Source organism: Oncorhynchus clarkii, chromosome 4, assembly GCF_045791955.1.
Source record: "Oncorhynchus clarkii lewisi isolate Uvic-CL-2024 chromosome 4, UVic_Ocla_1.0, whole genome shotgun sequence".
NCBI classification, from domain to species: Eukaryota; Metazoa; Chordata; class Actinopteri; order Salmoniformes; family Salmonidae; genus Oncorhynchus; species Oncorhynchus clarkii.
In genome coordinates, this window is record NC_092150.1 from 22,590,881 (window position 1) to 22,606,499 (window position 15,619).

Consider the following 15,619-nt stretch of genomic DNA (forward strand, 5'->3'; position numbering starts at 1 on the left):
ATCAGTCCTCCTCAGAGAGAGTGAGGGAGAGAGAAAGAGAGAGATGGAGCATGGAGGGAGGGAGGGAGGGAGGGAGGGAGGGAGGGAGGGAGGGAGGGAGGGAGGGAGGGAGGGAGGGACACATCAGACCTCAGAGAGAGCGAGGGAGAGAGAGAGATGGAGCATTAAGGAGGAAGGGAGAGAGAGAGAGAGAGAAAGCATAGAGGGAGGGAGGTTGAAAACGGTGCTATGCAGAGTTAGTGTGCATGCGCATCATGCCATATGCAGTATGTTTGAGATAACAGTTTAATAATCACCATTCTAACTGTGTAACATGAATAATGAAGATCAATATTTACATTCATAAATGTACAGAATTTGTTTTAACAAAGCCAGCCAATACAGTATCAACAAGCGCTTCCTCCCATCTCTGTAGTCCATTCCTTTCTCCATGTAAAATATAGATTAGAGCAGTTGATTCCTTTCTAAATGTAGAACAGAGACTAGAGAGGGACAAGTTCTAAGGGCCTACATCCCAAATGGAACCTTATTCCCTATACAGTCCACTACCTTTGACCAGGGCCCATAGGGAAGCATAGGGAAGAGGATGCCATTTGAGACAGTCAGGGAGACATTACAGTCCAGTAAGGACATTACTGTAACACGTCCATTATGAGAGGCCATTACTCTTTAAGAGCTATAATAGCCAGAGGGGGAGTATCTACATCAATGGAGACTGGAGAGGATCAGGACAGCCAGCGTTGTCCAGTCTTGCCCAAGGCATCACTTACATAAAAGACCACACACTTTGGATCTATCAATGCCTGGTTCTTATGCAACCCTGTGAGGCACCACACTGGCTCTGAACTCTCTTCACAAAGACCCTGAACAAACCTCACTGAGATCCATAACTTAACGTATCTAATTGGGAGTTGGTTGATGAACACAATACACTGTCAAATGTATTAAACAAATAATAATTCATTAATTCCACAGAACCTCTGAAGGATATCACTGTACACATTCAGACAATTAATTGTTGAAATTCATGAATGTTGTATTGAACTTCATTGAATGTTAAAATTGTATTGAATGCTATGATGTATTCATCCAGGAGTTCCCATTTCAAATGAAGACACTATTGTCATAACATCTAGACTGTAATAGATCTCCTTTGAAAGTTTTAATGAAACCTACATTCACTGAATGTATTGTTTTCTATTCAGTGTGAAGGTTAGATAAAAGTCAGCAAGTCCATTGAGTGGGGGCTTCAGGCACAGAGCACACGCTACATCGCTCTATGAGAAACTGAAGAGTTTATTCCAAAACGCTACAGTATATCCACCAATTTTTCACACTTGTACTTTTTTGTCAGAATTTTCTTCATGTATGTGCAAAATATTACTGATCTCAGATTTGTTACTCATATATTTGAACTGTGTGTATAAAATGTTCTTTTTTTCCTCAAACTCTATATCTCCATTGTTTAGCAGGAATTAACTTTGTATACTTGTCTGTGATATGTGGATGTCTCACATAGCTATCTTAAGATGAATACACTTACTGTAACTCACTCTGGGTAAGATTACTAAAAATGACTTAAATGTCAAATGTACACTACCGTTCAAAAGTTTGGGGTCACTTAGAAATGTCCATGTTTTTGAAAGAAAAGCACATTTTTTTGTCCATTAAAATAAATACAGTGTAGCCAATGTTGTAAATGACTATTGCAGCTGGAAACTGCAGAAGTTTTATGGAATATCTATATACAGTACAGAGGCCCATTATCAGCAACCATCACTCCTGTATTCCAATGGCAAGTTGTGTTAGTTAATCAAATTTTATAATTTTAAAATGCTAAATGATCATTAGAAAACAATTTTGCAATTATGTTAGCACTATTGAAATCAAATCAAATAAAATTGTATTTGTCACATACACATGGTTAGCAGATGTTAATGCGAGTGTAGCGAAATGCTTGTGCTTCTAGTTCCGACAATGCAGTAATAACCAACAAGTAATCTAACTAACAATTCCAAAACTACTGTCTTATACACAGTGTAAGGGGATAAAGAATATGTACATAAAGATATATGGATGAGTGATGGTACAGAGCAGCATAGGCAAGATACAGTAGATGGTATCGAGTACAGTATATACATATGAGATGAGCATGTAAACAAAGTGGCACAGTTAAAGTGGCTAGTGATACATGTACTACACAATGATGCAGTTGATGATATAGAGCACAGCACATACGTATACATATGAGATGAATAATGTAGGGTATGTAAACATTATATTAGGTAGCATTGTTTAAAGTGGCTAGTGATATATTTTACATCATTTCCCATCAATTCCCATTATTAAAGTGGCTGGAGTTGAGTCAGTGTGTTGGCAGCAGCCACTCAATGTTAGTGGTGGCTGTTTAACAGTCTGATGGCCTTGAGATAGAAGCTGTTTTTCAGTCTCTCGGTCCCAGCTTTGATGCACCTGTACTGACCTCGCCTTCTGGATGATAGCGGGGTGAATAGGCAGTGGCTCGGGTGGTTGTTGTCCTTGATGATCTTTATGGCCTTCCTGTAACATCGGGTGGTGTAGGTGTCCTGGAGGGCAGGTAGTTTGCCCCCGGTGATGCGTTGTGCAGACCTCACTACTCTCTGGAGAGCCTTACGGTTGAGGGCGGAGCAGTTGCCATACCAGGCGGTGATACAGCCCGCCAGGATGCTCTCGATTGTGCATCTGTAGAAGTTTGTGAGTGCTTTTGGTGACGAGCCAAATTTCTTCAGCCTCCTGAGGTTGAAGAGGCGCTGCTGCGCCTTCTTCACGATGCTGTCTGTGTGAGTGGACCAATTCAGTTTGTCTGTGAAGTGTATGCCGAGGAACTTAAAACTTACTACCCTCTCCACTACTGTTCCATCGATGTGGATAGGGGGGTGTTCCCTCTGCTGTTTCCTGAAGTCCACAATCATCTCCTTAGTTTTGTTGACGTTGAGTGTGAGGTTATTTTCCTGACACCACACTCCGAGGGCCCTCACCTCCTCCCTGTAGGCCGTCTCGTCGTTGTTGGTAATCAAGCCTACCACTGTTGTGTCGTCCGCAAACTTGATGATTGAGTTGGAGGCGTGCGTGGCCACGCAGTCGTGGGTGAACAGGGAGTACAGGAGAGGGCTCAGAACGCACCCTTGTTGGGCCCCAGTGTTGAGGATCAGCGGGGTGGAGATGTTGTTGCCTATCCTCACCACCTGGGGGCGGCCCGTCAGGAAGTCCAGTACCCAGTTGCACAGGGCGGGGTCGAGACCCAGGGTCTCGAGCTTGATGACGAGCTTGGAGGGTACTATGGTGTTGAATGCCAAGCTGTAGTCGATGAACAGCATTCTCACATAGGTATTCCTCTTGTCCAGATGGGTTAGGGCAGTGTGCAGTGTGGTTGAGATTGCATCGTCTGTGGACCTATTTGGGCGGTAAGCAAATTGGAGTGGGTCTAGGGTGTCAGGTAGGGTGGAGGTGATATGGTCCTTGACTAGTCTCTCAAAGCACTTCATGATGACGGAAGTGAGTGCTACGGGGCGGTAGTCGTTTAGCTCAGTTACCTTAGCTTTCTTGGAAAGTTTTTCTATTGAAAACTGTTGTTCTGATTAAAGAAGCAATACAATTGGCCTTCTTTAGACCAGTTGAGTATCTGGAGCATCAGCATTTGTGGGTTCGATTACAGGCTCAAAATAGCCAGAAACAAAGAACTTTCTTCTGAAACTCATCAGTCTATTCTTGTTCTGAGAAATGAAGGATATTCCATGCGAGAAATTGCCAAGAAACTGAACATCTAGTACAACGCTGTGTACTACTCCCTTCACAGACAGAGCAAACTGGCTCTAACCAGAATAGAAAGAGGAGTGGGAGGCCCCGGTACACAACTGAGCAAGAGGACAAGTACATTAGAGTGTCTAGTTTGAGAAACAGATGCCTCACAAGTCCTCAACTGGCAGCTTCATTAAAAAGTACCCACAAAACACCAATCTCAACTTCAACAGTGAAGAGGTGACTCCAGGATGCTGGCCTGAGGTCACAAATGTATCATTTGTACAGTTCTTTGTTAAAATAAATGTAGTTATTTGCTACATTTGACCGTGTAAAACCTAGCAGTACTACTTATTTCTCTGAGAGCGAGTCAAACATATAGCGTTTAAAAAAAAACATGATTATTTCTCGCTGAAATGAAACCATCAAGTGAAAGATTTCAAACAACTACATGTCTGTCATTGAAGTGAAGAAAAAACACACTTTCATAAATTCAAAAAATAAAAGTACATTTTACACCTTTTCTGAAAATATAGTGTATTGGAAAGAAACTCTTAAACTGCTATCTCATTGACTGGGAGCTGTCCATGGTGCTTATTCATAACCAACCCCCTTCTCTCCTGACCACATAGCTTCTTTCTCCCTCTCTCCCTCTCTGAATGTTTTTCTCTCTGCTTTATTAACAGCTCATCTACAGACAGGAAGGGCATTACGCCACTCTTTGGTCTGTGGGGGTTTGGTTGGCTTGGCAACGCATTTAGACAATAAACACTGAGCGCCAAATGAAGAGAGAGAGTGCATAGAGCTGAGATAATGTTGACATCGATCAGTATGCCATGCTTTGTAATGTTGGGAAATGGTCTGAACTATGACTTTACAGAGTCCCTTTTATACACTTCACCCATTTCATCCCACAGCCCAGCCCCAGCCCTCAGGACCCAGTCCCAGCTCTCAGACCCAAGCCTCAGTCCCAGGCCCAAGCCCCTTCAGAACCCACCTTGGGCAGCTCCTCAATCTGGTTGGCGTCCAGGTAGAGCTCCTCCAGCGTGCGCTCGAAGCTGAAGATCTCCTTGGGCACCTGCTGCAGACTGCAGTGGGAGTAGTCCAGCACTGAGATGACCTCTTCCTCACCCCGGAAGCACCGGCATGGCACCAGGCGCCCAATGATCTTCCTCTTAGTTGTCATCTCCAGACACTGCACTGTAGTGGGGGAGGGGGAGGGGAGACAAAGTAGAGAGAGATAAGTGAGACAACATAAACTAGCTGAGCGTTCCTCTGACCCACTCTGCTTTAAATAATCTCACCATTGCTTGGCCCTTGTATCGCCAGCCTCCTGATAAGGTCAGGACAGCACCGCATAAGACGAAATGGAATTAGCCGCAGCCATGCCAAACCACACTTGTCAAACTGGCTCTTAATTGTCTCTGATAAAGTTAAGTGCAATTAGCCAACCTTAGTCAAAGCCCCCATTCACACTGTTACACGGCACAGTAATACCAGCCTACCTCACTGCCAGTCCCACACACTCCTAATTCACCAATGTGAAGTATAGAGTAATTTCACACACATAAAAATGTCATATTCTGCTCTTGACAACAACTCCTATAGCTATATTTCTTTAGCAAAGGATATTTACTGGGGAACGTCAATGGTAGATATCAGGGCTCATAACATAGTCTCTAACTAATAAATATTGATAGACTACCTGCACATCCCCGCTGGGCCAACTAACACTGTGAGGAACATGTTTGTGTGAAGACAATTTACACTAAATAATTAGCTGCTCTGCCGCATATTCCTCTCTCTTGGAGGTTGTATAAGAGGGGTCTTGTAAAAAGAAGTCAATCATTCCCCCAAGATAATGAAAGTTCTGATTAAGTAGTGGTAAAAATGTGAATGTACCCTTGTGATAATAAAACATATTTCTATCATACTCAACCCTGGCAGCCATTGTTCAGCCTCTGCTGATAACTTAGGCCCATAGTAGTCACAGCATCACAAACGCAGGGACATCAAATTAACAAGACACTTGTTCATCCTTTTACTTTTTCCGGTTTTATTAATTGTAAATACCACATTAAATACCACAAAAATACCAAGACACAGCAATTATCTTGTAAAGCTGTTATTGCCCCAAAACATTGGGATGCTCTTTGTAACTACAAGTAGTCTGTGAATTACCCTGTCCCTGTACAAATCAAGTGTTTACTGTAACTGGGCCCTGACTGTAAACCTTACAAAGTTGTGTATTTTGTCAGCAGGGTAGGTTGAGAGCCAGGGGCAGCTGGGTGATGATTCACAGCCTCCACCAGCCAGCAGCAACTCCACAGCCAACAGGCTGGGGCCCACCACTCATCTTTGTTTTCCACCCAAACACACAACAAAAACAGACACGGCACAGGCAGAACAACCTGCTTTCCAGAAGCCACATTCTCCATCTAATAGTCTTTGTATTGTTCTGTAGTCTCATTGTAAAGGAGACAAACAACCTTGTTTCAATCGGAGTGCCTTGTAAAGATCCTCTCTTCCAGATGCAGTAGGGCAGAGCAGAGAGATGAATGACATTTCAGCTTGGGAGACATAAATCCTGTATGGAGCCGGGCTCTCAGGAGTACATATCAGACAAGGTCACAGTGAAATCCCTCCATCATCTCCCCACTCCTACTTCCAGGAACAAAGCAGCAACTGCAGTTCCCTCTCCTGTCCTCTGCTCAACAACACAGCATCAGGGGTCACACCCACAGAGAGGTCAGAGAGGTGTCAGCAGCCAATCAAGACGCAGGGAAGAGGCTGTCTGAGCAGCAAATCTATTAAGCCAGTGATATAGCACAAAATACACTTAGAAATACACAGCAGCTTCATGTGTCTCCTAATCAGAGCCTTTGAGTGGGATCCCTGCTCTAATGACTATGGCTGTATAGCTTACAGAGGGGCTCTCATAGAAGTATAATAGTGACTATATAGGGCCTCTTCACACAGATCAGACCTGCAGGACTCTAGGCTCAGCTGCCTCTGTACGTGACAATTCCCAATGGGGCGAGAGAATCTGAAGTCAAATGTCTACTGATGATCTGGTGCTTCTGTCCCCAACCAACGAGGGCCTACAGCAGCACCTAGATCTTCTGCAAAGACGGTCAGACCTGGGCTCTGACTGTAAACCTCAGTAAGACAAAAATAATGGTGTTACAAAAAAAAAAGATCCAGTTGCCAGAAATACCAGAAATACAAAATTCCATCTAGACACCGTTGCCCTAGAACACACAAAAATTATACATACCTCAGCCAAATGTCAGCGACACAGGTAAGTTCCACAAAGCTGTGAACAATCTGAGAGAAAAGGCAAGAAGGGCCTTCTACGCCATTAAGAGGAACATAACATTTTACATACCAATTAGGATCTGGCTAAAAATACTTGAATCAGTTATAGAACCCATTGCCCTTTATGGTTGTGAGGTCTGGTGTCCTCTCACCAACAAAGAATTCTCAAAATGCGACAAACACCAAACTGAGACTCTGAATGCAGAATTCTGCAAAAAAAGATCCTCCGTGTACAACGTACAACACCAAATAATGCATGCAGAGCAGAATTAGGCCAATACCAGCTAATTATCAAAATCCAGAAAAGAGACGTTCAATTCTACAACCACCTAAAAGGAAGCGATTCGCAAACCTTCCATAACAAAGCCATCACCTACACCGAGAGAACCTGGAGAAGAGTCCCCTAAGCAAGCTGGTCCTGGGGCTCTGTTCACAAACAGACCTCATAGAGCCCCAGGACAGCAACACAATTAGACCCAACCAAATCATGAGAAAACAAAAAGTTAATTACTTGACACATTGAAAATAATGTATAGAAAAACTGAGCAAACTAGAATGCTATTTGGCACTAAACAGAGAGTACACAGTGGCAGAATACCTGACCACTGTGACGGATCCAAAATTAAGGAAAGTTTTGACAATGTACAGACTCAGTGAGCATAGGTTTGCTATTGAGAGCGGCCGCCGTAGGCAGACCTGGCTCTCAAAAGAAGACAGGCTATGCGCACACTGCCCACAAAACCTCCTGCCAAATGTATGACCATATTAGGGACACATATTTCCCTCAGATTACACAGACACACAAAGAATTTGAAAACCAGTGAAGAACAAACACCATTGTAAATACAACCCATATTTATGTTGATTTTTTGCACATTGTTAAAACACTGTATAAAACCACAATATGACATATTCCTTCTGAACTTTTGTGAGCTTAATGTTTACGGTTCACTTAATATTGTTTATTTCACTTTTGTTTATTATCTATTTCACTTGCTTTGGCAATGGAAACATATGTTTCCCATGCCAATAAATCCCTTTGAATTTAATTTAGAGAGAGGGGGGCTGAAGACAGGCAGCAGAGAGAAAGCAGAAGCAGTATCAGCCAGACAAGATAAGGCTATTTTATCTCCACACTAGTATATAAAGCAGGTTGATAAAGCCACAAACATTTTACACACTTGATCCCCAGTAATAAGGCCCATTGAGGTGTGGTATATGGCCAATATACCACGGCTAAGAGCTGTTCTTAACACGATGCAACGCGGAGTGCCTGGACACATCCCTTAGCCATGGCATATTGGCCAAATATCACAAACCCCCAAGGTGCCTTATTGCTATTATAAACTGGTTACCAACATAATTAGAGGAGTACAAATAAATGTGTTGTCATATCCATGGTATACCACGGCTCTCAGACAAACAGCATTCAGGGCTCGAACCACCCAATTTATAATTGAAAATGTATCACTTGTTGAATTGTATGCAGCTGATTAAGCTTCTATTAAGAATATCATTTTGTACACAGTACAATGTGTATTATTCTATTCTACCCAGTCTTGCCAAGTGTCAAAGAGAAAAAGAAGAAGTGATAAATAAAAGCATTAAAGTATATTGTGTTAATACAAGTGATTTCTGCTCAGGGTGCTATGGAAACCACATGACAGAGGACCAGATTCTGCAAAGGTGAGGATTGAGGACACCTGCTCAGCTCCATCTCCATCTCTCTCTCAGTTCTATGGGAACATCTCTGCTGGTTAGATTTAGTTTGCCAGGCAAGTCATTCCAAATGTCTCTAAAGTGAGGCCTAACTCTAGAGTATAATAGACTAAATAACTAAAGGCATGTGGACACCTGCTCGTCGAACATCTCATTCCAAAATCATTGGCATTAATATGGAGTCAGTTCTCCCTTTGCTGCTATAACAGCCTCCACTCTTCTGGGAAGGTTTTCCACTAGATGTTGGAACATTGCTGCAGGGACTTGCTTCCATTCAGTCACAAGAGCATTAGCGAGGTCAGGCACTGATTAGGCCTGGCTCTCAGTCGGCGTTCCCAATACGTTCCAAAGGTGTTCGATGGGGTTGAGGTCAGGGCTCTGTGCAGGCCAGTCAAGTTCTTCCATACTGATCTCATCAAACCATTTCTGTATGGACCTTGCTTTGTGCTGGGGGGCATTGTTGTCCTGAAAGAGGAAAAGCCATTCCCAAAACTGTTGTCACAAAGTTGGAAGCACAGAATCGTCTAGAATGTCATTATATGCTGTAGAGCTAAGATTTCCCTTCACTGGAACTAAGGGGCCTAGTCCTACCATGAAAACAGCCCCAGCCCATTATTCCTCCTCCACCAACTATACAGGTGGCACTATGCAATGGGGGAGGTAGCGTTCTCCTGACAATTGTCCATCGGCCTTGTGCTGAAGTTGCTTCCAGAAGCAGTTTGGGACTTGGTAGTGAGTGCTGCAACCAAGGACAGACAATTTTTACGCACTACACGCTTCAGCACTCGGCGGTCCCGCTCTGTGAGGCCTACCACTTCACAGCTGAAATTTGATGAACTGACTTGTTGGAAAGGTGGCATCCTATGACGGTGTCATGTTGAAAGTCCGTGAGCTCTTCAGTAAGGCCATTCTACTGCCAATGTTAGTCTATGGAGATTGCATGGCCGTGTGCTTGATTTTATACACCTGTCAGCAACTGGTGTGGCTGAAATAGCCAAATCCACTAATTTGAAGGGGTGTCCCAATACCTTTGTATATATAATGTATCTAGAGTCGATTGACCTACAGTCGTTTTGCCCCTGAACAAGGCAGTTAACCCAGTGTTCCTAGGCCGTCAATGAAAATAAGAATTTGTTCTTAACTGACAGGCCTAGTTAAATAAAGGTATTAATAAATAAGATAAAACAATTGGATGTGTCTCAATCCACCGCATTCGCCAATGTAGCACTTCCGCATCTGCGGTGAAAGGTGGAAGACCTAGAGCGGTGTTTGTCAGACAATGAGACATACAGAAAACCGGTCTTCTCACGAAAACGCCTGTAGCATCTGAACGGTTGTAAACCAACAAAATATAGTAAACGATGGTGGTCTCTGTTTTGCTCTATGACCCCCAAAAGTGTCACAGGACTCGTCTGATAGTAACCGTTTAAAAAAAAATGGAGGTATGAAGGTAGTTGTGTGCCTACCCAGAAAAAGGGATTCAATATGTGCAAATATATATACAGTGCCTTGCGAAAGTATTCGACCCCCTTGAACTTTGCGACCTTTCGCCACATTTCAGGCTTCAAACATAAAGATATAAAACTGTATTTTTTTGTGAAGAATCAACAACAAGTGGGACACAATCATGAAGTGGAACGACATTTATTAGATATTTCAAACTTTTTTAACAAATCAAAAACTGAAAAATTGGGCGTGCAAAATTATTCAGCCCCCATAAGTTAATACTTTGTAGCGTCACCTTTTGCTGCGATTACAGCTGTAAGTCGCTTGGGGTATGTCTCTATCAGTTTTGCACATCGAGAGACTGACATTTTTTCCCATTCCTCCTTGCAAAACAGCTCGAGCTCAGTGAGGTTGGATGGAGAGCATTTGTGAACAGCAGTTTTCAGTTCTTTCCACAGATTCTCGATTAGATTCAGGTCTGGACTTTGACTTGGCCATTCTAACACCTGGATATGTTTATTTTTGAACCATTCCATTGTAGATTTTGCTTTATGTTTTGGATCATTGTCTTGTTTGAAGACAAATCTCCGTCCCAGTCTCAGGTCTTTTGCAGACTCCATCAGGTTATCTTCCAGAATGGCCCTGTATTTGGCTCCATCCATCTTCCCATCAATTTTAACCATCTTCCCTGTCCCTGCTGAAGAAAAGCAGGCCCAAACCATGATGCTGCCACCACCATGTTTGACAGTGGGGATGGTGTGTTCAGCTGTGTTGCTTTTACGCCAAACATAACGTTTTGCATTGTTGCCAAAAAGTTCAATTTTGGTTTCATCTGACCAGAGCACCTTCTTCCACATGTTTGGTGTGTCTCCCAGGTGGCTTGTGGCAAACTTTAAACGACACTTTTTATGGATCTCTTTAAGAAATGGCTTTCTTCTTGCCACTCTTCCATAAAGGCCAGATTTGTGCAATATACGACTGATTGTTGTCCTATGGACAGAGTCTCCCACCTCAGCTGAAGATCTCTGCAGTTCATCCAGAGCGATCATGGGCCTCTTGGCTGCATCTCTGATCAGTCTTCTCCTTGTATGAGCTGAAAGTTTAGAGGGACGGCCAGGTCTTGGTAGATTTGCAGTGGTCTGATACTCCTTCCATTTCAATATTATTGCTTGCACAGTGCTCCTTGGGATGTTTAAAGCTTGGGAAATCTTTTTGTATCCAAATCCGGCTTTAAACTTCTTCACAACAGTATCTCGGACCTGCCTGGTGTGTTCCTTGTTCTTCATGATGCTCTCTGGGCTTTTAACGGACCTCTGAGACTATCACAGTGCAGGTGCATTTATACGGAGACTTGATTACACACAGGTGGATTGTATTTATCATCATTAGTCATTTAGGTCAACATTGGATCATTCAGAGATCCTCACTGAACTTCTGGAGAGAGTTTGCTGCACTGAAAGTAAAGGGGCTGAATAATTTTGCACGCCCAATTTTTCAGTTTTTGATTTGTTAAAAAAGTTTGAAATATCCAATAAATGTCGTTCCACTTCATGATTGTGTCCCACTTGTTGTTGATTCTTCACAAAAAAAATACAGTTTTATATCTTTATGTTTGAAGCCTGAAATGTGGCAAAAGGTCGCAAAGTTCAAGGGGGCCGAATACTTTCTCAAGGCACTGTATTTCCTAAGCTTTCTTATATATCCTAGATATAGGCCAAACACTTCAAAACCTATTTTTTGACTGTACTGTCATTGATGACTGTTATTCAATGCGTTTCTCTGGGCTATAGTAGTAAAGGCGAAATTCAATATCTTATTAAATATTTTGAATATACAGTACCAGTTAAAGGTTTGGACATGTGACATGTTAAAGGAAATATTCATAGCCTGTTATACATTAAAAAGTATTAGTAAATTCATAGTATGTGAGGATCTTAAAACATCCAAGGTTAAAAAGATCATGCATTCAGTATTAGTTGATAGAGATTGATAATTCATATAATTGTGTTAAAGTTCAAATCCGTCAAGCGTACAAAGGGTACGAATTGTGAGAGTAATGTGTAAACCTTATATTGATTACTTTATTTTGCGGTGCCTAAAAGTGTTAATCTGTGATCTACGAAATGCTCTTAATCTATGAGCCTGAGATCGATTGCTCTGGTCTCCACTCATATTCCTGGGGAAATCGCGGTCTTTTCTCATTGCACTAAAAGTTTAATTGAGAAAACACCGTATCACTCTCGTGATTATTTCTCCCCTGTTTTCAGGTATGTTATTGATGATAGAAAATAGTAATTTAAATGTAATAACTCGCTAACATGTCAAGAGTGTTTAAGGTGTATCTTAGTAACATCTTGAGGAAGTTAGAGTTAAGTTTGCAGAGAGTAATATGAGCCCTGCTCGGTTGTAGCGAAGAATAGCATCGTACTGAGAGTAGCTGCCATTTTATGTTGATTGTTAATGAACATGTGCGTTGGTTTTTTTGTTTGAATTTTACCCCTTTTTCTCACCAATTTTGTAGTATCCAATTGTTGTAGTAGCTACTATCTTGTCTCATTGCTACAACTCCCGTACGGGCTCGGGAGAGACGAAGGTTGAAAGTCATGCGTCCTCCGATACACAACCCAACCAAGCCGCACTGCTTCTTAACACAGCGCGCATCCAACCTGGAAGCCAGCCGCACCAATGTGTCGGAGGAAATACTGTGCACCTGGCAACCTTGGTTAGTGCGCACTGCGCCCGGCCCGCCACAGGAGTCGCTGCAGTACAGTGCCCTTAACCACTGCGCCACCCGGGAGGCCACATGTGCGTTGTTAATACAGTGCCTTGCGAAAGTATTCGGCCCCCTTGAACTTTGCGACCTTTTGCCACATTTCAGGCTTCAAACATAAAGATATAAAACTGTATTTGTTTGTGAAGAATCAACAACAAGTGGGACACAATCATGAAGTGGAACGACATTTATTGGATATTTCAAACTTTTTTAACAAATCAAAAACTGAAAAATTGGGCGTGCAAAATTATTCAGCCCCTTTACTTTCAGTGCAGCAAACTCTCTCCAGAAGTTCAGTGAGGATCTCTGAATGATCCAATGTTGACCTAAATTAGTAATGATGATAAATACAATCCACCTGTGTGTAATCAAGTCTCCGTATAAATGCACCTGCACTGTGATAGTCTCAGAGGTCCGTTAAAAGCGCAGAGAGCATCATGAAGAACAAGGAACACACCAGGCAGGTCCGAGATACTGTTGTGAAGAAGTTTAAAGCCGGATTTGGATACAAAAAGCTTTAAACATCCCAAGGAGCACTGTGCAAGCGATAATATTGAAATGGAAAGAGTATCAGACCACTGCAAATCTACCAAGACCTGGCCGTCCCTCTAAACTTTCAGCTTATACAAGGAGAAGACTGATCAGAGATGCAGCCAAGAGGCCTATGATCACTCTGGATGAACTGCAGAGATCTACAGCTGAGGTGGGAGACTCTGTCCATAGTACAACAATCAGTCGTATATTGCACAAATCTGGCCTTTATGGAAGAGTGGCAAGAAGAAAGCCATTTCTTAAAGATATCCATAAAAAGTGTTGTTTAAAGTTTGCCACAAGCCACCTGGGAGACACACCAAACATGTGGAAGAAGGTGCTCTGGTCAGATGAAACCAAAATTGAACTTTTTGGCAACAATGCAAAACGTTATGTTTGGCGTAAAAGCAACACAGCTGAACACACCATCCCCACTGTCAAACATGGTGGTGGCAGCATCATGGTTTGGGCCTGCTTTTCTTCAGCGGGGACAGGGAAGATGGTTAAAATTGATGGGAAGATGGATGGAGCCAAATACAGGACCATTCTGGAAGAAAACCTTATGGAGTCTGCAAAAGACCTGAGACTGGGACGGAGATTTGTCTTCCAACAAGACAATGATCCAAAACATAAAGCAAAATCTACAATGGAATGGTTCAAAAATAAACATATCCAGGTGTTAGAATGGCCAAGTCAAAGTCCAGACCTGAATCCAATCGAGAATCTGTGGAAAGAACTGAAAACTGCTGTTCACAAATGCTCTCCATCCAACCTCACTGAGCTTGAGCTGTTTTGCAAGGAGGAATGGGAAAAAATGTCAGTCTCTCGATGTGCAAAACTGATAGAGACATACCCCAAGCTACTTACAGCTGTAATCGCAGCAAAAGGTGGCGCTACAAAGTATTAAATTAAATTAAATTAAAGGGGGCTGAATAATTTTGCACGCCCAATTTTTCAGTTTTTGATTTGTTAAAAAAGTTTGAAATATCCAATAAATGTCGTTCCACTTCATGATTGTGTCCCACTTGTTGTTGATTCTTCACAAAAAAATACAGTTTTATATCTTTATGTTTGAAGCCTGAAATGTGGCAAAAGGTCGCAAAGTTCAAGGGGGCCGAATACTTTCGCAAGGCACTGTAAGATATTTTGCTGTGTTATTTGTATAATGGGTTTTCTGTTGTTTTGTAATGTGTTACTTTTGTAAAATGATTGCACTAAAAGTTGAATTGAGAAAACAACACCGTATCACTCTCGTGATTATTTCTCCCCTGTTTTCAGGGGCGTAACAGACACACCTACTCATTCAAGGATTTTCTTTCTTTTTACTATTTTCTACATTGTAGAATAATAGTGAAGACATCAAAACTATGAAAAAAACACAAATGGACTCATGGAGTAACTAAAAAAAAAGTTAAACAAATCCAAATAAATGTTCTATTTGAGATTCTTCAAAGTAACCACCCTTTTGTCTTGACAACAGATTTTGCACATTTTCACAACCAGTTTCATGAGCTAGTCACGTGGAAAACATTTCAATTAACAGGTGTGCCTTGTTAAAAGGTAATTTGTGGAATTTCTTACCTTGTTAATGTGTTTGAGCCAATAAGCTGTGTTGTGACAAGGTAGGGGTGGTATACAGAAGATAGCTCTATTCGGTAAAAGACCAAGTCCACAATATGACAAGAACAGCTCAAATACGCAAAGAGAAACAACAGTTCATCATTACTTTAACCTCTACAGGATCATGGGTCCCCCGCTGGACGGTTGAGCTAACGTAGGCTAATGCGATTAGCATGAGGTTGTAAGTAACAAGAACATTCCCCAGGACACAGACATATCTGATATTGGAATAAACTTAAACTCTTCTTAATCGAACTGCACTATCCGATTTACAGTAGCTATTACAGTGAAAGAATACCATGCAATTGTTTGAGGAGAGATTCAATATCTACCTAGCAGCCAGTGGTGCAGGGGGAGATGATGACAAATTGAAAGCTTCCATTTTCTGCATGTTATTGGAGAGGATGCATTGGACATTTACAATAGCTTTCAGCA

The 15,619-nt window shown here is 42.1% G+C and overlaps 1 protein-coding gene across 1 annotated transcript in view; it reads right to left on the reverse strand.

Moving 5' to 3' along the window:
- Nucleotides 1-15,619, reverse strand: part of LOC139406606 (leucine-rich repeat-containing protein 7-like) — a 126,139-nt gene that overhangs the window by 67,123 nt on the left and 43,397 nt on the right. Inside the window, exon 2 of the mRNA XM_071149374.1 lies at nucleotides 4,775-4,977. Within this exon, the coding sequence (XP_071005475.1) occupies nucleotides 4,775-4,977 (203 nt within the window). The remainder of the gene's footprint in view (nucleotides 1-4,774; nucleotides 4,978-15,619) is intronic.